This window comes from Colius striatus, chromosome 12 (genome assembly GCF_028858725.1).
Source record: "Colius striatus isolate bColStr4 chromosome 12, bColStr4.1.hap1, whole genome shotgun sequence".
Taxonomy (NCBI): domain Eukaryota; kingdom Metazoa; phylum Chordata; class Aves; order Coliiformes; family Coliidae; genus Colius; species Colius striatus.
In genome coordinates this window covers 9,695,951-9,719,949 of record NC_084770.1, presented here as the reverse complement: position 1 = coordinate 9,719,949, position 23,999 = coordinate 9,695,951, and the positions used below count along the sequence as shown (strand labels likewise).

The following is a 23,999-nucleotide window of genomic DNA, read 5'->3' as shown; positions in this document are numbered from 1 at the left end:
CCTTTAATTGACAGATCTGGATTACTTGCAAATGAGTAGAACAAGGTGCAAAACATGCAGGAATAAAAGTCTGGAAGACTAGAGACCATGTTCACCAAAATAGGCTATTTTTTAAAAAATAAAATAATTTTTCCTTTTATGAACTTGGGATGTACCAATCTTTTACACCAACTTCCGTTAATACAACTCATGTTTTCAGCTAGGAAGCAAAGGATGCTCATCCTCCTGATACAAAACAAACACCAGAAGCTAAGTTTTGCAAAAGCATTAATGACCTTCCGCTATGCCAGATGGACTGTTACAAACAAAAGATTTGCAATACATTTTAAGACAAATAGTAGTCGTTGAAGGGTAAGCTATCCCCCTGCTCCCTTTTCTATGAAAAATAGAAAGTTGTCATATTTGGACCCTATTTTTCAATAGGTGTACACATTTGTTCAAAACAAACAAACAAAAAAATCCCAGGAAAATTCACCTAAAGCTCTGGGTAACTAAGTATGAGCAGTTTTGACTGAACTATGAACCGTGAACACATTTTACAATGGAGAAACACTTATTTCATTGAATAAAGCTGAAAGAAAAATGCCTGTTAACCACCTACATGAACAGTACAAGTTCAGAAGCAGAGGATTTGCAAAAAATACCTTAAAATCTCCTCTTGAGGTTTTGGCTTCACCTTCTCCTAATCTTACACTCATCTAACCTGATCACTTTGGAACATAGAACTAATCTGATCACTTAACCACCTTATTACCCTTTCAGAAAAGAAGTAGATACACAGAGACAGACTTAATCAGTTGAATGACAAAGGAAAGACAAATATAGATTCTAAATTCAAAATAACTGATAACTAACATAACAGACTGCTGTACTAATTAAAATTGTCATTTTATTTTTGCATGTCAGGTGGATTCTTGGGAAACAAAGCCTTCTACCCCGTCATGACAGTGTTATCTGACTTGCTTCTGTTCTGGGCAAGAGTCAGGTGACCAATGAATGACTGCTGATGCCAACACACTTTGCCTGCTTGCTTTTACAAGGAACTCCAAGGCTAGGCTTAACAGTTAATGTATATGTGATTGCAGTTAACGTTATACATAGATCTAATTGGCCATTTCTGATCTAGAAGAATATAGCTACAAAAAAATTTTTAAGTCACAAAACTAAATTATTTTCTATACCATTTCAACAAAATATATTCTAATACTTTTTATGTATTTCTCTGCCTATTTTTCTTATTTTTAAGGATTTAAATGCAGTCAAGCAATAATATAATTACGGTAGCCTCGTGGTACCTCATAATTTTTCTGGTAAGGTAAAGTCTAATCGTCCAGAAATTCTGAATTTTGAGGTAGCACTATTAGTATATCATCTTCAAAACACATAAGAATGTTTCAGATAATCTTTCAAATTGAAAGGATATAATAATGGAAATAATGTGACATAAGGAGAGACCCCTCTCTAAGAGTTCTACATGTCTGAACAGTCCTATACTTCCCCCTTGCTGCTCCTCTTCTCACTACATTCCCTTCAATCACCAAGACTCCCATGTTCCTATATCCCTGCTACACAGCATGATCATAATTCTATCTCTAAACACCCGCTCTCAGGAGATAAACATATATCCAAATTGCCTAAAGCTTCCTCTCATTCTTCCATGCTCATTTTCTTTGCTGCCCTACACCTGTAGAAAACCCAAAGAAGGGAGGAGGCAATGTGGCACTGAAGAATCTGTAGAGCCAGGGAGCAACAAAAGAATAAAATGGCTCAGAAACCTCTACAAATGAAAATGGCTCATCAAAATGCTTCTGTGTACCTAAGCAACATTGCTTTTCTTGAAACTGCTCCAAATCATAGTATTTGATTTCCAGTGGGACTTCTGGTAAAACAAAATCCCTTTTTATTCATGAATGATGTCTTGAAAGGAAATTTGTAGTACATAGGTGAGGGGGTAAGGAAAAGCTTCTAATGAAGAGGAAAACAATAACAGTATCTTGACTTCCCCACTAGACTTCTACAGGATAATTCCCATTTCCCAATCTTCTGCTCTTCTTCTACTCCACATCTATCCTCTGCAGCATGCAGCCCCAGAAGGTTGAAATGCACTCACCTATGCAACTACAGAAATTTTGTATACACATATGCATGTGCATATTATTTTGGTACACCACAATTGGTTACTTAGAAAAGTAGCTCCTAGTTAAGTTGCAAGATAATGTATGGAATCCACAAGGAGAAAGTGTAAGTCAATTGATTGCAGTTGTGGTACTACAGAAGTGCTGTCTGACATGAGTCGCTTTTGTACACAGAAAAATACCTTCACACTCCCTATTTGGCTTTTAGCTATCCCAAGGACACTTGGTAAGTTGCTGGAATTTGGTTCAGTACAGTAGGAAAATTTTGTAAGGCAACTCTCAAATTTACCAAACACTGCTGGAAACTAAACGATCCAGAAGGATATTTTTAGGAATGAGCTCATCTGTTTTCATCTGATTCCATAACCAAGGAACATTCGGAGATTTAAGGAGCAGGGGGGGAAGGTGGTGCAGAAATAAGTTATGTAATTTGAGCCTGGACATAATAAAAGCAGTATCATCCATTCATATCAGTCTACATCAAGTTCGGTAACTTGTGTTTGATAAAACATGGATATGAGAGACATGTAGAAAATTCAAGCCCTTCCAATGACAGAAGTCTTTCAAATATTACTTTTTTCTGCAACCTACTCAGGCTTTTGTATGAAAGAACTGCTTGCAAAAATGTTCTCCCAAAAGTCTGAGCAGAAAGACAAATGAGGAATTTCCAACAGAGTCAACGCAGTAGGATATAAAAACAGAAATTAGCATTCCCCACCACATCTATGAACATATAAACTGTCAGACACAATTACAGCAAATGAAGTGAGTTAGTCCCAAGTGTCTTCCAAATGCTCCTATCATACCAAATCTTTTTATCCAGTTATAATCAACCCTGATAGATGCCTAGAATCTCCTTGATCTGTCCTAGCTGTCAACATCTTTTACAAAGTCCCACTAGATTTATAAATGGAAATAAAATACATGTGCAATACAAGCAGTTATAACTGGTGCTCTTCATCTTTATGAAAACATTTGAGAAATGCTAATGATGAATAATGATTTTATGAACTCTTCAATTTAGTATTTGTTAATCTTTATTTGAATGGCATCAACAAAAAGTAGAGTTAATCACACATACATATATGTACACATAAATTAATCCAGTGAGGGGAAAAGACAACCATCCACAGCTCTAATTTAGAGACTCACATAGATGATATTTTCTAGTTGGAAAGCCAAAACTCGACTGCTGTCCTACAATAATAAACAAGCTGTAACCTTTAAGGAAGACTATTCTTTTTATTAATCTCTAGCATATGAACAGTGAATATCTGATCCAATTTACTTCCCACACCAGACCTGAAAGAAGCTGACAGATGGAATTCCATTTAACCTCTTTTTACATAAAGTAAGAAAAAGGCAAGCAGAGATGTCGAAGTCAGACACTAGTAACTAGCACTCTGAGGCAGGCTGGCCATGTGTTGTTTCATACTTAGCCTTCAGACTATTACAGATCTCAGTCTCCTAGTTATATTTTTCCTTCATGGTATACTTCAAAAGGGTAGAGTAAGCCCTAATATGCTTCTAACATTTTCACTTTGAATGAAAACTTTAAGCACTATTTCGTAACAAACAATAACTGTGCAGATCAAGTATCTTTAAAACATATATATCCTTTCTTTGATGAACATGTCAGATGTCTGTCGATAATCTAGGATAATTCAACTAACATCTCCCACATGCACCCCCTCAAATGAGCCCTATAGTTCTTTGAAAATAGCATTCTCAATACAGCCCAACTGTATACAGTCTTGTTCTAAATGCTTCAGTAATCATGAAGGAATAAGTACAGTTGTAGGTCTAAAGTCTGCAAGCGACAGTCGTTGAGAAATTTGTAAGGGGCAGTGTATGTTGCTCTGGGCAAATCTCTGCACAATGATTCAAAATTCCATCTAGTCAGTCAAGTACCTCAATATGTTTCAGGAAAATAAGTTAACTACTTGGACAAATGGTAAGGAAGAAAGCTGTTATTTTCAAAGCAGAACGAGCAGGAACCATTTAAAATGCTTAGTTCTCTTTCTAAAAGAGGGTTTTGACTTTCCGAGTGTGAAGGGATTCTTTTCTTTTTAAAGCCTGAATCCCAGAAAGAGAGGACTGAAAAAAACGCTACCTTGACATGAAATCTGGGTACATATTTTTGTCAAGGAGAAAAAAAAGTGCTTCCATCCTGAGATGTAGAAACACAGGTTTTGTTTCTCGCCAAGATGAGGAAGCCCTATGCAAGGAGCAAGAAGGTGTAACAATTTGATCCACCTGTTACAACAGTGAAGACCTAAGCAAAGGATAGACCAAATGGGTACCAACAGAAATATTCGACAATTCTGATAAAATCCCAAACCAAGTATTCCAGAACCAATGCTGACCTTACTATTCTTCCTAAAAGTAAGTCTTAGAGTGAGCGCTCCTAGAAAACAAATCCTGGAACAGACCAATCTATAGATTCATGTGGACAGGATGCACATCCTCTCAAGACAATATAGGCATTGACAACATGGGCTGGCTGCAGGGATTTTAGAGTTAACCAGACACAGTTGGCCTTACTACTCACAGAATTCCTGTGTTAGTGGAGATATATGATGCTCGTGCAGGGGGAGGAGGGGAATCTAAAAACTAATGTTTCAATGACTTGGGTAGGACAGGATAAGAGAAACATGAGAAAGGAGAATAAGTAAAGAATGAAGAAAAAGCATGCTGTGATCAGCTACCCAACTATTTCAGATGAAGGCAGCAGTCCTGCTCAATGTCCAGTCCTGATAAACACCTACACTTACCCCTTGCTAATACTGTTAAAGAATATGTTTAAGCAGACAACTAACTACAAAGAAGATATAGTGATGGGCCATCCAATATAGAAAACTTGGAGAAAGCTGCTGATTATCACAATTCATAATGACAAATCAAAAATGTCTTACTATATGTAGACAATAACATAGCAGTTTACAGATTGAAGGTAAGTGTATCATTTTAGACTAACGAATTTTTAAAGTCTCAAATAGTCAAAGGCATTTGAAATGTGCTGTAGAAATACAAGAGGATAAGTATGTGCATTGGGATGATTTGGCTTCTGCAGAACAAGGACAGTTAAACAGCAACAGCTGCAGTCCAGTGTGGACCAGAAGAATTTTCTGGGTAAACAGAAATACCAGCTCAGTATGAAACAGATGAATGAGACCTGATGGTCTCCTTGGGTTATATGAATCAACACAACAGAGAAGGAATTACTCTTTTACCCTTCCACTATTAAAAAATTAAACCAACCATATTTAAGGGTAAAGAAAATTGTGAAATACAAAAATAATAACATCATATTTCTACTCAGCTCTGGATTTGCCATCTTAACTTTTGTGTCACAACAGTATTAACGTTTACTGGAGAAATCAAAACTCTGAACATCATCACAGTAAGAAACATACCAAACCACAGCACCAACACTTGCACATATTCCAAACTGGTAACTTGTAATTACGGTAACAAGTACGTGTCACCATATATTGAATTCTTTGTTTCTCCTCAAAGGAGGGGTTAGATGAGGTAGAAGGACATTGTAGATTATCATTCTGAGTTTAAAATTGTAGAAGTGAACAGGAATGTATAAAGCAAGTCTTACCTTCTGGACGGTACTGAGCTACAATAGTTACTGCTTGGCCTGCGTTCTTCAGGGCTGCTGCTGCCTGTTCATGGGTTGCTGCTTTTAGATCTACTCCATTTACCTACAAGTAATAGAAAAAAAAGCTCTTTATCAAAATAGATGTTTGTGTTTATCATCACAGAAGACAGACTTGAAAAAAAAATAACAGTACGTGAACTAGTTTTCATGCCATGTGAGTTTCCAATATTACAGGCTGGGTAATAGTGATCCTTTCTGAAATCCAAAGTCAGTAACTACTTTGACATATACCCCTCTGTTAAGAAATACCGTAATTATCATAGTATATCACTTAATAAATTTGTATTTGCTAAGCCAATTTTCTTTTTGTTTCAGACTTTTTTCTTTCTAAGGAGACACAGAGAATGATACTTCTGTGACGGTTCACTCTATCTTTCTACACCACAGCTTCAGAGATCTCCTTAGCCAAGGCATCCTGACAGACCACTATGTTCAAACTCTACTGACTGGCCACACCCTCCACGGGTCCAGCCTTGTTTTCAATGCAGCAAACATAGAAGTAGCGTCAGAAAAAAGAATTGAAGCTGAAATGTTTGTCACATTTAGAAAAAAAAGCATTTTTCATAGTTCAAACTAAAAGATAAACTTTAATATCAGAAAAGCTCAAATTTAAGAAGAAAAAAATCCTCTTAACTACCAGTTTACAATGTAGTCGTCCAAAGAAATGATTCTCCGTAAGTCATTTCACAAAGAAACACACAAAATACTTATGATCTTCAGTACTAATACAAAAGACGACTTTGGATAGTTAGGAGATGGATCTATTTAAGGCTCACATAAAGCTTAACAGTTACTCCAGGAGTAAACATCCACTTTCAGACACTACTGCCAAGTGTCTCCATCTCATGAGAAGACTTACTTCAGAAGCTTGCATTCTTTCAGTTTAGATACTTATACCTCTCAGCTACCAGACTAAGGTAACATCTTCACTGAATAGTGTCACTAAGTATCTCTGGGATAGGAAAGTCCTATTTTAATCAGGTTAGAGATGATAAACTGAGGCAGAATAAAGACCTCAAAGATTCTTTGCAAGTACACCAGCATCTGTTACATGTTCTCAAATTTAGCTCAGTTAATTATATTCTTTGCATATAAATCACTAACTGGCACTAAAATAAAAGGAGGAGAAAACTTTGGTTGCTATTTAGATAAAAGAAGCAAGGAATCCTACAGAAATTATACGATCTCCTTTCCTAAGCTCTCCACTCAGGTCAGCTGGCCCTCCTGCAAGGATGAAAGAGATGAAAATTCCTTCTCCATCTTCTCCTCCAACAATGTTGAAACCAAGACCTGTTGATCCTCGATGTAGGACAACCTTTCTAGGCTCCCTGAAAGAAAAGAATATAAAATCTTGGTCACTAGGTATGAATAAAAGTAAATAAACAATTAGAAAAGCTAAGTTTTCTAATAGTGTTGAAAATTTTGGTATTAAAAGTCACAAATTTCTTAAGGCAATGTTATGTGCCCAACCATTCCCCACTAACGAAAAATATGCCCTTACTGCTTTAATTTCACTCCCGTTGGTCAAGCAACAAAGGCAAGAACAACTCAAGAAGTATGTATAAGCTCTTTTTTTAAACAAATCATATTCAGTGCTCTTAAATACATTTGCAATCCATTTGCAATAACTGCAATTGAAAAAAATCAAATCTGAACTAAGTTGTTTCATTCTTTTCATAGGATCCCCTCCTGAGAGGATCCCTTTCCTGAGAGGAAAGAATAAATGCTGATCAAGACAAGGCCAATCAAGTTCTAATGCAAAAACACTCATTTACAAAGTTACCTTCTACTACTTGGCCTAACACAAGTAAAGCACAAATGATTTCAGAAACACGCATTTCTACTAAAGCTGAGCAAATGTGCACTGCATTTGAAAAATCACTAGAGAGCACTAAAGAACAATTAATGGACATTCTTCAGTACTTCCAGACATTAATTATTAATCAGCTGCATTTTTCCAAAACACAAACATCACCTAGTCTGACTTTCCAAAATCACTCATTTTTTTGCATTAGCTCTTAAATCAACTTAGTAGATTTCTCAGTTGAATTCTTAAAATTCACATAATTAATTACTGATTTTTTTCAGAGTACTATCTCTATTGAAAACAAACGACATTGTGAAAACCTACTTATGTTGCTTTGGATCACACAAATGCATTAATGAAAATGCTGCAGTTCCAGAAAATCACTTGTTATTTGGGAGAAGAGACCAAGACACACCTTACTACAACCTCTTCTCAGGTAGCTGTATAGAGAGGAAAGGTCTCCCCACAGCCTCCTTATCTCCAGACTGAACAACCTCAGTTTCCTCAGCTGCTCCTCATAAGATTTGTGCTCTAGATCGCTCAGCAGCATCTTACAAGTTTCTGTGGTTAAGTAATGTGACATGTAGCTTTGGGTATTCATTACCTGGTAATCTCATCATCACCAAGCATTCCCTTGGGAATCGGGGAATATCGCCCTGGTGATGCTGGAGGCAGGGACTGTCCCAGGTAGGCAGACTGAGCGATATGGTTATCCACTGGTTGAGAATAAGCTTCAAAGAGGAAAAAATGGAAACAAAATTATCATTAAAGCAACAAGGGAAAAGTAGTACAAGGAGTGACCTCTACAAAAATCTAACAGGTCAACTGATACACTGTAAATATTATAGTTGCAAAATATTGTCACATCTTACACATTCTTAAAATCACCAAGTCAGAGCAACAGTGAAAAATTCAACATTGCAATGTTGTAATTCTAAACTCTCCAGCTGCCTCCCTCTTTCTTGTCAATGCTTTGACGTGAAGCATCCCAGCATTGCCAGAACACTCCAGGCCATTCTGATTAACAGGTCTGAAGAGGGAGGGATGTTACACTGTTTGGACACAAAACAAACCCATTTTTAACAGCACAGGTGCTGGCAGTGACATAAGTATGAGCTCAGCCAACAGCACGCATCAGGAAATAAAGGCAGGATTATTCCAACCTCCTACTTTTCAAGGTAAGAGGCATCACTTTACTCAGAGGAATGAACAAGCTACTGCAAAAAATGTCAGCTGTAAAGGTCAGTTGTCTTATTTCCCAGCTTCGTTGATTAAAACTAGAACAGAGTATGAAAAGGATTTAATCTAATCTCCTGCATAACAGGGCACCAATCCTGTACATGAAGTGCATATGAGTTACCTGAACCACCACACACATGCTAGAAAAAAACTGCATCTTAATGATTTGAACTGACGGAAAATATTCTACAGTTGCAAGAAAGCTATTCCAATAAATAATTAAGAGGGTGCATTACATTTCCAAGTTAGGCCCAATCTTTTAGGACTTAAACTAAACCAAAAGCTTTAACTGAATACGCATGACACTGATTGCAGAAGTAATCTTTATATTCTCCTTTTCTGTTTTTCTTTTTAAACCACTGGCAGAATGTTTGTATCATATACAAACTTCACCAAAAGTATTTTTGTATGACAGATTTGCTAAATAGCCATCTTTCAAAGCACTCAATCTGTGCTGTATTATTCAAGGTCCCTAGTGAATATGTGCAGTAAATATGCACAATAATATCTAGAGCTCCTATGCACTAGTAAGATTTGGACAGTTTATTGGACAGTCAATTTCAAAACTTGTTTGTTAGCCACATGGGAGTTTTGACAAAAGATTTTCAAAACTATTACTGAAGTATTTGGCAATATTTACTTTTCAATGGGAAAAAAAAGTATTTTAATACAACAGTGTATCTCCACATCACTATCCATATTTTGTTTAAAGCAAGTAATACTTGAAAAAATGACTAAATAAAGTTATTTTGGTTTTCATAGAAAACTTTACAGCTAAGGCACAAAAAACCACTCCTGAAATGTAGACTTTATGAGCTCTTCTCCAATTAATGGAAAAGCAGCACAACGCAGCAGCTCTGTACAGTCTGTTCACACACTAAATCTCATTTCACAAAATTAATTTACAACTGCTTTTAACATCAGTGGCAACTACAACAATTCAAGTTTTATAGCAAGTAATCAGATTTTTCATACCAAATTAAATGTTCATTGATTTACAGTACTTTCCATGTGTTTGTTCTTGAGGTTCCTAAAGCTTTTGATCAGGTCACATTGAAAAACATACACACTACCTAATACTCCCACATATTGTTATTTTTTAAATTTCACATATTTTCACCATACAAATAAAACTCAGCTATCAAGCTATTTAACAGTTATTTCAGACTTGTGGACTGTTTGACATTCAGCAGTGGCTACATCATTTATCAAGTACTATATATACTACTTGCTTAGAAAAATCAGATCCTTTCTTGAAGCTGGTATTTTCAGTACTATGGAAGCAAATCTATGAGGCATAAAAGGGCTCTCTGTGGAGTTCCTGAAAAAAAAAATAAAGCACCTTTCCTAAAACTGTTCTAGCTAGAGATTATACTTGAAGAATATTCATGAGGAACATTACAGAAATGAAAGGCAAGCCATCACTTTCCAAATCCTAAATTGGGTATAAACTTCTATTTCCAAGTAAATATTAGTATTAATGTATCTGATGAAGGAATCATGTTTTGGATGAACAGAAACTTACATCTGTAAAATGAACTTGCTTTGACAGGAAAAGTCAAAGACTGTTAAGGAGAAACTGCATTTTCAAATCCATACCCCCTTAACATAACATAGTTCTATACAAAAAAACCTCAAAGATTTCCTATTATTTTCCTTTTATCTGCAAAGCGAGGACACCAGTCTTCAGTACAATTTCTACAACGGAGATAAAATGACAACTTTATTGTCATTTACTGTTCTCTTCCCGTATTTGTGCCATTTAAGGAAGGATAAGGCATTTACGTCTCAAGCAAGGAAATATTATTCCTTACCTTGCAGTATTTTTTAATGCAATGCACACACACAACACAAAAATAGTTTTTATTTTACTAAGAGTGAAAAATGTTATCACTGATGTCTTCAAAGGAGGCCTCTATAGGAAGCAAGTCCTCTGTCTCTCAAAAACCATATAGACACTTCTCTGATATTCTGCAATACACACTGTACAGGTAATGGTGTTTTTAAATAGCATTTTCTAGACCTTGTTAGTAACATTTCAACTTAACTTTGAAACCATTTACACCAATAACTTAGTGGACATTTGTTCCAGAAATCATTTAATGATCAGAATTTATATATAGATTACTGAGGCAGTTTACATTCCCTACTGACATATGACCTACTACATAAGACTAATAGCTATGGTTACCAAACACAAAAATCAGTTTAGCTGACAATGGTGCTAGACAGCTGGGTGGCATCGATCTAAAAGATCACCTCACCTACAGTGCTGCTGTTCCTCTGCATACAATGCACAGTGGTTTTCATTTAATTTCCTATATTGGAAGTTCTCATCTTTCTTTCAGTGTCTCAGAGACTGAATGTGGCACAGAACAGTACTCAAATGGCAATGTGCTCAGAAAGAACAATCTTTCATAACTGCTTTCTTCTTCAATCAGAAAACAGAGATCACTGTAAGTAACTGTTTCAACTAGGAATGCATACCTCAAGGGTTAACAAGAGAAACAGGCACAGCCATCACCTACTCCAGACTGTCAAGGGCTATGGTCAAGCTTTCATCACCCAAATATATATCAAACTCTAGAGCTACAGTACACAACTATTTTTTTTTTTTTTCCTATATTCTTTCCCTCTTAAATCCTCTGGTCTAAGATAGCCTCAACTTTTCTGTAACAAGCTTTTCAACATTAACTTCCCCATGGGCAGCCGGGAGCTGTTTGCTCACTCTAATAAATATCAAATGATGGAGGTCAGTTTTCAGCCCCAGGTGCACAATGTTAATATGATCTGCACTCCTCAAATGCTGCCACAAATCAGAATCTCAGAAACCTCTTGATCCCTAGATTCAAAAACACTAACCCCAAAGAAATAACAAATAGCAAATGACTTACTTGTCTATATGTATGCTAACTTACTTTGTCTCATCTTTTGTGCCATCCCACCACCTGACATGAGTGTACTACTGTATGGCTGGTACTCTTACTACAGGAGTTCTAAGAGAAAACAGAATTTGCAGAAAACCTAGATTCTAATGCTTTCTTTGGTTAACTGTTGACAAAAAACTGCCAAAACAGCATGAGAAAACAGAATAACTTCGCACATGGAAATTAAGGTTAAAACTGCAGCTACACAAAATGAAACCCAGAAAATCTACTCTAAAGTACACATAGCACTTCAGACCACAAACCTTGTAAAAAGGTTCAAGGACAGAAGACAGACACCTGGAATCTGATAAATCTTGTGTGCTCTTGTTTTTTCAAAATGCTTCAGCAGGAGGAAAAAGATTCCCAGAAGCAGTTGCTGAAGCCTGAGGAATATGACAGCGCAAGAGATTGTTTTTTTACTTCTTTATGGACAGAAGAGCCACTTCACATGAAAGACCAGATACTGGGCTGCAGAGAATTCCACTGTCTCTCTCAAGTCTCTCTTACAGGAATAGCAAGCAAATGAAGAGAAATTTAGAAAGAAGGACAGTAATGGGACAAGAGAGACCACTTATATGGTCAGGCTGTTTTTACCTCCAGAAAATAGATGTGAGACCAAGTCATGTAAACTGGGAAATCAAGAACTCGAGGCAAGACAGCAGTGCACATCCTTATGGCAACTGTGTGGTATCACCCTTGTCAGAGCTACCCTGAAGAGCCAACAAACATGGTAAGAAAGAACTCTTGAAGACACCACTGCTTCTTTTACAGCTTTATACTATGATGCAGTTAACTTCAATGAACTCAGTTAGCTCATCCACTATTTGAGAGAAACTAATTCACTGCACAAGAAGGCCAACAATATACCCTTAATGTATACTGCCAGAGCAAATATTCCTATAGAAGTACACATTGGTACAGATAATGTGAATATAAACCCAAAATAATCACATAAAGGAGAATACCACTTCACAGTCAAGGAGGAAATATGACTGCTGCTTTGAGTAAGACTCTCAGGAGTGTGATCTCACCTGCCTAAAACCAAACTACAGTACTAAGAATCAGTCACACTGAGTTGTGTATCTCTGCTCAAGCTTGATCTTAAAAAGACTGTCAGTAGACTCAAAGTAATGTTTAACAAACAGTACCAAAAAACATCAAAGTGTAAAATTTGACTCTACATTTATATCCAACCATTCCTTTAGAGTTGCCCAGCAAAGGAGTAGGTTTGTCAAACCCTATTACATGTTCCTTACTCCACGGACACAAACTGAACAGGTTCAGTTTTCCTCCCAAAAGAGATAACCAGTCCTCTAAACGGCTATAAGTGCTTTGTTCTTTTCTATTTAAGCCTTATTCCAAGCTGTTTTTTAATAATCGGGGGCAATGAGCAAGGTATGACTTCTGCCATTATCAGGGTCTCATTGCGTTATTAGGATTGCATATACTATCAGGATTCAGCTCCTTCTGTATCTTCCTCTCATCAAAAGTTTCCTAAAGTAAATATCACCATGACAGAGTCAAGATACAGTAATGTTAGATAAGATACTTCTAGGTTTATCACATCCACAGCAGTGTAATCGCACTACTGTAACATTAACAGGTTCCCTCTGTTCTAGAAAATCTGAATTCAAGGTGAAACATATGAAGAGATCAGTTACAATAGAGAGAAGTGTGTCTTCCAAGGAAACAGTGGGAAAGCTCAAATTATTGAACAAGCCAGATACCATAAGAGATCACAGCTAGCTCTCTAACCACATGTATGAGTGTAAGACTTGATCAATGAGGCAGAAAATTCACTTTTTGTCAAAGAATGGAGCCTTCAGGGGCATCCTTCTAGTAAGACAGTGAAAATGTAAAACCTAACTAGTTCTAAATTGCAATTCAATAATCTTAGAAACAGATTTAAAGATCTGGTAGCTATAACCAATAAATAATGGGCTTATAAGGTACTTCAGTCCTTTGTAGTGCTGCACTTTCGTTCACTGTTCTTTATACAGTGTTTTAGATTACATCCATGGATTTTTAGTCCAAAAGAGTTCCTTTTTTCATATGAAGCAGTGCCTGAACACTGCTACATATCAATTACTCATATCTAATAGGAAGAGACAAAAAAGCCTATAATAACTCTCCCCCAGAACCATTTTATGTGATAAGTAAATTGGTCATCCAGAGAAGTCCACTTAAGTCAGTCTTGGAAGGGTACAGTTGCATCATTCTCATCCTTTTCTCTAAACACTAATCGTTGTTCTTGAAGAAACAGTACATTCCATTCAAATTTTCCTTTATATTGTAGTTCAACATTGAGCCTTCCAGATTTAGATGTTTGACTTGAAAGTCAGAACATCACTAACCTCTACCTGAAACACTATTGTGTTTTGCTCAGTTCACAGGACACTGAACATCTACACAGTGCTTTCTTTGTTACTCTTCGCAGCCTCCATGGGAATGAAGCACCTGCTCCCCTCGTCCTCATCAGCAAGTGACAGAAACTTCACTAGATCCAGGGATCTAGGCCACAATAGTCACAGAAACCTCATAGAAGCCCATTGTTGCCTCCTTTTCAGTATGCATGCTCTAGGATGTTACTCTTCTCAGCATATAAATTTCCTGATTAATTGACCCTCTAATATTCACAACACAGTTTTAAAAAATCACTTGAAACTGTCAAAATATTTAAAGAAGGTATCTTAGAGCCTTAAAGGAAAAATAATTAAATCACAAAGATAAGCTGAACTTACAGTTTGTGATGTCAGGAGGGGCATAACTGTCATTCATGAACATGCTAGTAGGTTTTGCAACTTTCAGATAAACAAAGTCAGATGTGTTTTTTAAGGCAGTCACTGCTTCTTCATGAGTAACTTCTTCCAAGCAGACACTGTTCACCTAGAGAAAAAAAAATAAACAATTCATAGGACACTCAGTGAAAGCTGTTGGAACACTCTGGCATTGAGAGTCTCTCAGGATTCACATGCCACAGATATAATTGATTAAACAGAAGTCATATAAGAGATGCTTTGTAGTGTTGTGAAGTACAAGACAAAACAAGTCTTTCCTCAAAAGGTAAGAAACTGTATTGATCACAGCACTGTAAAGAAGGCACATGTTACTTGAGAAAACTAATGTGACAAATTTGACACTATAAATGCCATAAGTGTGCACAATCACAGCACCAATGCAACATATTCCTGCAAGCATGAAACAGAAGAAAGGTTTTTCTAGCAAGGATAAATCCTACAAGATCTTCTCATGATAATTCACTTCAGGACATTATAACACAACAACATAGTCTTGCAAGACCACATTATTGCAGAAGTAGGGATCAAAACTGGAGATGATCCCAAAGTGACTGATTTGCATGTCAAGTAGCAAGAACAAGTTTAACTTCATAGGCAACAGATTTTTTTTTAAATTATTGTTATTGAAGTGAAACACTAGCACTTTTGTTTATTAAAAAAAATCCTTTACCAATTAGTATCTCACATAAAGTCTCTCTTTCATGCTTAAAAGAGCAAAGTAACTTCTGCAGATAATTCCAGGCAACATGAGAAATAACATTCGTATTGAACTGAACCTGAGCAACCAAAGACACTTTCCTCTGTTTGATGACTTCACTTATTATACTGTGTGAAAACAATTTGGCCTTGTCAATTACTATTTGTGGCAGGAAACTACTGCTTAAAGTATATTCACAGAATCACAGAATGGTAGGGGTTTGAAGGGACCTCTAGAGATCATCCAGTCCAACCCTCTGCTAAAGCAGGTTCACCTAGATCAGGCCACACAGGAATATATCCAGGCAGCTCCTGAACACCTCCAGAGAAGGAGCCTCCACATCCTCCCTGGGCAGCCTGTGCCAGGGCTCCCTCACCTCAACAGCGAAATAGTTTTTTCTTATGTTTAAATGGAACTTTGGTGTTCTAGCTTCTTTCCATTACCCCTTGTCCTGTCACTGGATACAACAGAAAAAAAAAGTGATGTCCCAAACTCCTGACATTCACCATTTAGGTATTTGTAAATATTAATGAGATCCCTATTTTGTATTTTCTAAATGTTTCCTACAAATTTTCTAAAAGTCTCTTTTTTTTTTAAAAAAAAAAAAAAGGACTGATGACTGAAAAGTCATTTTGTAGTGCACTGGTATTTGCAGTACAACCTAAATACACAAAGTTCTATCCTGCAAAATATGGGAGCTCATCTCTACATTAGTGACTAATGCTTTGACTAAATGAAATTCAGCTTAGCAGCAGACATTATAATGACATTTTACTCATTTCTTTTCTAACTTTATGAACTGAGAGAATGATTACAACTACAATAAATTTGGACATTGTATTTACTATATGCAATAGCACATTGCATACACTTTGCATGTCTCTGAAATAGTACCAGATATTAAACCCAAGTTACTTTAATTTTGTCAAGAATTTTTTTTCAATAGATATTGTAATACTGGACAAAGTAATCTGTTGGTAGTAATCTGTCTGTTGAGATTTTTAATAAAATTTCCTTAATATCTTCTACATATTTTACAACATAAGCAAGTTAGCATAAAGTTTTTTTGTACAGGTGACAAATTCTAACACTGGAAAGCACCATTAAAATGAAACTTCCCAGTGCTCTTGCATTGTGGGGAAGTCCTATAATTAAAACACTTCCTATGATGCAGATTTTAAAAATTAAACCCATCAAATATCAACAGTATTATCAGCAAGCAGCTCGGGCCTTTGGGTTTGTGAACTTGCATGGCATATGAAAGCATGCATTTATTGTACATAAATATTTGTGTTTATAATCCTGTCACTCAAATCCCATAAACTAATATTAAGCATCAGAAATAAAGATACCGATTAACACGGGTTTTGCATACAATGTTAGGCTGAGGAATAGATTTCAGATTTCTTGAGGAAAAGATACTGAACACTGCTGACTTAATTTATACCATTGACTTCCTAGTAATATCAATTTTTTTACCCATTTCTGTCAAATACCACTCCACCAGAAGGCAGCTCATCTGCAACATGAACCATGCCCTTACTTGGGCCTAAAAGGGAATTTTTTAAAAAACTGCATCTTTTACTTACAGCTAGAAGTTTGTCTCCAATCTGAAGTTTGCCATCTTTATGTGCTGCCCCACCTTCAATGATTTTAGTTACATAGATGCTGTTGTCTCCAGGTATATGCTGATTTCCTACACCACCAGCAATACTGAAACCAAGACCTGCTTGAAGACGAAAGTCATTACTCAAGAAGCCTTTTAGCATTCATTACATTTATACAATTATTTTAATCATAACGCTATTTTTATCACACATATATACATTGAAAACTATTAGGTCTGGCTGAAGCAATATCAGATACCCTTCCAAATGGACTACCTAATTTTCCAGAAAGTTCTGGAAAACACATATAACATTTACAAAAGTCCTGAAAATCAAAAGCTAAAACATCTGCTTCATGTTTTGTGGACAATGCACACAGTAGAGCTATAGCATCCCCACTGATATTTGAAGAACCATTGTCCAACATTTACTCAATTATTTTATTCTAATGTTTTCTCTAAATGTTTCTTAATCCCTTGAAGATCCTTTCTAGGTAATTCCATTAAATACTTTACTCCCATTTATAATACACTTTGAAGTTACTAAATATTATCAGAAACACATTTTAATTATTTGAAGGAAAAATATGCACTCTACAAGAACAGATTCAAGACAAGTGGATGAAAATTTAGAAGCATGAGGTGTCCCTGTCATTTTTCATTATTCTGCATTTCTTAGAACTTCATAGACAAGGTACTGTTCTATTTCAAAAAATAAGTGCAGAATTCTTATCATCAACTACATCCTTCTTGTGTAACAGAAGCTTTTCCTCCATACCTTTGGGGCCTTTTACAAGTTTGATTTCCACTATTTTTTCTGTGACTGGTTTTCTTCTTTTGACATACAATCGTACAATTGATCCCGCTTCTTTCAACGCTTCAACTGCTTTGCTGTGTGTCACATCACGAACATCCACCTCATTTACCCGTAGAATACAATCATTAACCCTAAAGATGGCAATATTCATGTTCAAATTTGTGTTACAGTAGAGCAAACACACTAGGTGTCTAATATTTTATCTACAGTACACTAACACAAATTAACACATTAAGATACATAAATTTGGCTTCAAAACTACACTGATTCAAGGCAATGTTTTAAAATTAATTATTAGTGCTTAAAAATAACACCAGAATCACTAGGAAACATTACACAGGAGTATTTTCTTCACAAAGAGGACATCTTCTTGTATGTGCTGAACTGAGCTTTCTACAAACTACCTTTTTTTAGGGCTGTCAAGACATAATTTTAAAATTATAAACTAAGGGGTAAAAAGTGAGAATACACTGGATTTAAGTCATGATATGAACAAGTCAACCTCCATTCCTGGTTTTCACAAGCTGTTGAAGTGCTGGCCTTCCACTCCATTTAACATGTTGCTGTAGTAACACTGAGCTCTCATTACACTACATACAATGCCTGACCTACCTGTCACCACATTCTGCCAGATGCAACTGTGATAAATCCCAACAAGCTAAAATGAAGCCCTGAAACAAGCTTCTTGGGACTAAAAACCACAATGAACCAAGCATTTTCATCAAAAATGACAAGGCAGGTTGTGGACAACACCAGAGAGAAAAATAAGCTGGCTCTACTATTAAACATGGAGGTTTTTTCCACACACTGCTCTGGTTTTGAAAAATAATTTATTAATGTAATCTGTTATTGACTTCTGATAGTTGCAAGTATCACTCGCTGCCATCCAGTAATACGCCAACATTTCCTCACTAGGAGCCAAATAATAGTATCAGTCCGTAGCTCAATAAGAACATGAGGTATACTGGAGATGAAGTATTCTATTAATTTAAACAAAAACATTGCTTTTGAAAATGTGTAGCATCTTTGGAAATTAAGACAAAGAATTATAGCAAGTATAAAAAGAGTTGTTAGTCAGCTCAACTGTCATAGATCACAAAATCTGCACATGGATAACCAAGAGTTACCTATCCTACCTATTTAAGCTTTTCCTTTGCATACTGAATTAAGGACTACAGAATGTAGGACAGCATCAAGTTATACCATTGATTAGAAAAGATAAAGATCGTTTAACTGCAGATTTTATTGTCTGGGAGGGGAAAAAAAAAAAAATCAAAATACTTCTGTGACACAGCATGATAAAACTACTAAAAGTAACTGAAAGTGTTCTATCCACCATTTGAAAATACAGTAAAAAACATTTAGCAACCCAACACAGAAAATCATCATACCGTAATCTTCCATCCTGGGCAGCTGCACCCCCGGCTATAATTTTTGTAATGAAAATACTTGAATCATCCCCAATATGTGGGTTGTCTGTACCACCTGCAATGCTAAAGCCAAGTCCTGAATTTCCCTAAAGGTAGAGGGGAAAAAAAATTTACACATTTCTTTTTTGGGGAAAAGATATTCTAGTATAACTATCTGATTCAACATAGAATCAAATCTGTGTAATTTTCACCATAAAAAAAAAAACACACACTTTAAGCAGTATACTACAAATAACCATAGGTAAGATGTAACTTATTTTCATAGTAGGAGAACATAAGTCATTGTGTAACTGTGACAGCTTCAGCTCCTCTCATTTAAGCCAACATGATAAACTAGAAAAAAAACTTTTCTATTGAGTTAGATCTTCGAGATTACTCATATGAATATTTGCCCTTCATTAAATTATTAGTGAAAAATTATTTTTCCCATAGAAGCCCCCAAGTAATTTGTGTCATATGTGTAATATATCCTCACAGAAGTTGAGATTCAGACTGACATTTTCTCTTCCAAGACTGTCTGCTTTTATTATTATCCCCTTAGTAACCACCAGAACTGCACAGGTATCAAATATAACCATTCCTTTCTTTCTTTTTGTAAACTATGCAGCTCATGAGAACTGATATACATCTCTAAGACTGTAAACCTAACAAAGCAATGCATATGACAACGTGTCACTTGTAATCTCAACTGGAAGCCTGAATCTCAATATAAAACTTCATGGTATAAATACAAGCCCATCATAAAGAGCAATACAGGAAATTAAATCATAATCTGTTATTTATCTCTACAAGCCTAGATAATAACATTCAAATGCAGTATGTCTCAGGAAGATCATTCTCTCATTTTATTCATAATGATCAAGCATATTAATAAAAACTTATATTCCTGCCCCAGCAACTGAATGTTTTGGGGTTTTTTGTTAGGTTACCTAAAGAAAAAAACCCCAAACCAGCAATGGTTGTTTTGGATTGACATTTTACAGTATCAAGAGGTTAATTTTTTCATATTAGATTACCCTAAATCCAATCTAAAACAGAGTAGAGAAAGATATTTAGCATATTACCCTTTCAAGAGTAATTTCTTCATACTCATAATCTGCATCTGTGCCATTAACCTATAAAGAAAGTAAAGTGAGAACGTTACACAGGTTGCTTGGCTAGCAATTCACTCCCATAAAATCTAATTTACAGTGAGCACTGAGCTCAGAGGGGACGTGTGATTTTGACACTGCTCTGTACATGAATCAGACACTCTTTTTGTATGACTTGAAAAGTTAAGATTTCATAGAGCAGACTGTTCTACACAGATAATAGAGCAGAGGCCCTCTGCTTCTGATTGCCAGAAAAAAAAAAACGTTCAAGATCCTCAGATGTTCCTCAAACCATATAGCAAGTTGAAACTGAGAAAAGAGGAATAGGTCGTGGGGTAGAGAAGAAATTGCATAGAAGAGAGCAGTATTTTCAAAGGCTAATGCTTTATGCTGTGTCTCAATAGAAATGGGTAAGACCCTTCCAAAACAACATTTAAGAACTGTTTGTTACTATTTATTGTGCTATACATATATACTGAAGACCAATAAATTAAATCAGGACCAAAAACCAGAATAAGAGTTCAGAATAATATTTTATATAGCTAGATTAAAAACTCAAATACTAAATGGAAGCCTTGCCTTCCTAAAGTTAGTAGAGACACTACATTCTTTGCTGCCTACAGAACTAGGATAGAATTACAGAAGTAACAAATATCTACATTAAACGAAAACAATACAAAATTCTTAACCGTACAAGTAACATTAAGATTTATTTTTCCAATTACTAAGACACCTTGGAACTCAAACTCTTTTCTCCACAGAAATCTACAGCAGCACATACATCATGCAGCTACAGGCATTTCCCTATTTCATACTTTTCACAGCAAAAAAAAATTAACAAGAAATAATATTTGTACTATTATTTTATGAAGCATCTTATCTATTCTTAAATTATTCCTGGTAGTCTTCTGTAACCTTAATATACTAGTCAAGATTTTACAAAGCTATAAAATGTATTGAAGAAAATATTTCAAAATCAGTAGCATTTTCTAGAAGAGAATTTAAGAGTACTTGAATTCAGTCCAAACACAATTAAGAACATATTTACTTCATTCCTCATATGTTTATTTAACACATTTAAAAGCTCCAAAAGCTAGAGATGCCATAATTTTTACAGGCTGTCTAATATGAAGCTCATTTATCCCTCAGTACACATTTTCCTCTGTCTCTAATTATATCTCCCCTTAATCAATAGAACCCATGTCCACTCCAGACATAATAGATGATCATCTTCTTCTTTGTGCAGTACCACAAAAAAGATTATGTCCTTAGTAGTTTGTTGAGTGGAAAAGATACTGTGTTTTTAACAGATAATATTTCTCCCAGGTCTTGACCTTCTGAATACATGAAACTGTATCCATTACTACACCAACACAAAAGAAGCCACTGTGATCAAGAAGTTTTTCTGTTAGCTTAGTCCTTAAGCTATTATCTATAAGAATGACAACATATGCTAACTGAACCAGTCATCCAGTGTTACAGTGCCCGGGAAATGGTTCATGATGACTGATCCGTCTGTGGCTTTTATTACTACTTTTTTTTTCTTAAATGAATTATGAGGAAAATTAATCATTTCCCTATTCATTACCTGTAGGCTAAACAAGGCCAATTCTAATATATTTAAGCAGTCTCTTGCTTATCTACATGAACAAACTCCAATCCAATTTTAAAATATCATCTAGACAAACAGCAGCAAATAAGAATCTCCATTGTTTTTGTCTTCTACTTTAGCTCAGTTCTACAGTCCCTTTTTAAAATTTATTTACCTTTGGATTGATTTTATCTAACAAACAAAACATGAGCAGAGATAAGACACATCAGATGATAAAACTCACTGTCCTGCTCTACCTTTTGCAAGTTTTGAAGTGATCTCAGATCCACTAAACCAAGTTTTATTTCCAGTGACTTCTGGGATGAAGCAAGTTCTATTCAAATGCTGTAATTGTGCCACAGCAATCCTCTTTGAAATGCAAAGCCTATTAGTAGTTCAGCTGAATTTGATTAGAGCCTTTTGGCTGTACTGAAGTTAATTTCACTGGTATGTTTAACCTCTTCTTGTGTCACCAACTTGAATTTTCTTTGTATTTCCTTGGACTTTTACAAGGAATTTAAAAAAAAGTACTTCCTCAGTAGTGTTATGATTCAGATAATGGGAACCATTTATTCCTCAATGATTTTCTACATTACTGCTTTGTCTTTTTCTTCTTCCCACAGAAAAAGCTTTACTGGTTAAGACTTTTTGCAGATTCATGATACAGTTATCTCACAAGTATAACTCCACATTAATTACTGCTTAACAATCCCATTAGCGACTTGAGAACCTAGAAAGATATTCCTTTACTTAACTCCTTACAGATGCTTACAGATCAGGTAGATTACAGATAGCTATGTTTGTTTTACATTTACTGCTAAATGATAATTTAGAGAACTTATAATTTTCAGTGCCAGTTTGTTCTGTTAATGCTACAGCTTATAATTTTTAGTGTCCGTTTGTTATGTTAATGCTGTTTTCTCTTCCTACTAGCCACTGTCCTCCACGTGCCTCTATCAGACAGGGTCTTCTGAAATGTGAATACATATTAATCACTTTTCTTCTTGGCTTAGTTTATGTGTGCACATAGACAACTCAACTTCAGTATATTTTTCTAAACTGTACCTGCATCACATCAACAATAGAGCAACACACTGAAGACTGCTGCTGTGATCTTTTAGTCAGAGGCATCACAATTACACTAAAGATTCTCTTATGAGCCAATTATGTCACTGTACTAACCTTTTGTCATCTGATTAAACTGTTAATTCACACTTTTGCCTGCCTCCAGTTATTACAGCTCCTTTCTAGCAATGTTGCTAAGTTATAAATGCTTTTTACAAGGACATTTACTCTTTACCTCTTAATATCAGCATAAAGTAACTAGTACAGGCATTAATGCTACTCAGGAAAATGACTAGCAAGTGGGATATAAGTAACTGTAGGAGGAAACTATGGGAGAAAAATTCAGACCTAAAATCTATGCCAAACTTCCAAGAGTTACAAGATCTCTGAAGTCTCTATTTGGCACCAGTTTTCCTATCACAAAATACACACTGCCAAACACAAACTTTAGCCTATGCGTATTACGTTAATGCTTCCAAGAGAACCAACACATTTTAATGAACATTTAGAGCACTTAAATCTTAAGTATAGCCACTGCATGAAGAAGTGTTTTTATGAGAAGTGCAACGGAAATGGCACATTAAATATTAAAGCATCTGCCTGCACAGTTAAGAAACAGATTGTTCTCTCACTATGGAACCTCTGGAACCACAAATGACTGTGTTTTGTACTGTCACATACTGGTACTCACACAGAACTTTCCACTTGGCATCTAAATTTTTTTCATTGTTTATTTTTCCATGAAAAAGCTATTTACAGACCTCAAATAACCATTAGAACAGCTGATGAAGACAAGCACCAACAGAGATACACAACAGGTTTTATTAAACAGTAACAACAGATCTACAGAGCTACATATATAAAATATTATCTGAAGTTATAACTGAAAGTAAGTGTAGGCTTACATATGTTGGAGTCTCCAAAGAATCTGTATTCACCAGCACTGGAGGGGGATTTGCCTTTAACAAAAGAAGAAAAAAAATTATACAGTATGAATGAACGCAATACAAACAATAATTACACAACATTCCATTTCCATTTCTCTAAGTTCTGTTAAAAGGTAGCTTCAGTTTGAGAAACTCAAAATTTCAAATTCTGAAATGCTCATTTCTATCCTGAATAAATG

General features: G+C 35.6%; 1 protein-coding gene across 11 annotated transcripts in view; it reads right to left on the bottom strand.

The window, feature by feature from the left end:
* The window catches only part of DLG1 (discs large MAGUK scaffold protein 1), a 144,891-nt gene that overhangs the window by 30,902 nt on the left and 89,990 nt on the right, over window positions 1–23,999 (bottom strand). For all 11 annotated transcript variants that reach the window (XM_062006201.1, XM_062006202.1, XM_062006204.1 and 8 more), the window contains 9 exons: window positions 23,779–23,832; window positions 20,191–20,241; window positions 19,088–19,212; window positions 17,658–17,827; window positions 16,863–16,999; window positions 14,520–14,664; window positions 8,217–8,343; window positions 6,977–7,133; window positions 5,746–5,848 (listed from right to left, as the gene is read on the bottom strand). In XM_062006201.1, the coding sequence (XP_061862185.1) occupies window positions 5,746–5,848; window positions 6,977–7,133; window positions 8,217–8,343; window positions 14,520–14,664; window positions 16,863–16,999; window positions 17,658–17,827; window positions 19,088–19,212; window positions 20,191–20,241; window positions 23,779–23,832 (1,069 nt within the window). The remainder of the gene's footprint in view (window positions 1–5,745; window positions 5,849–6,976; window positions 7,134–8,216; window positions 8,344–14,519; window positions 14,665–16,862; window positions 17,000–17,657; window positions 17,828–19,087; window positions 19,213–20,190; window positions 20,242–23,778; window positions 23,833–23,999) is intronic.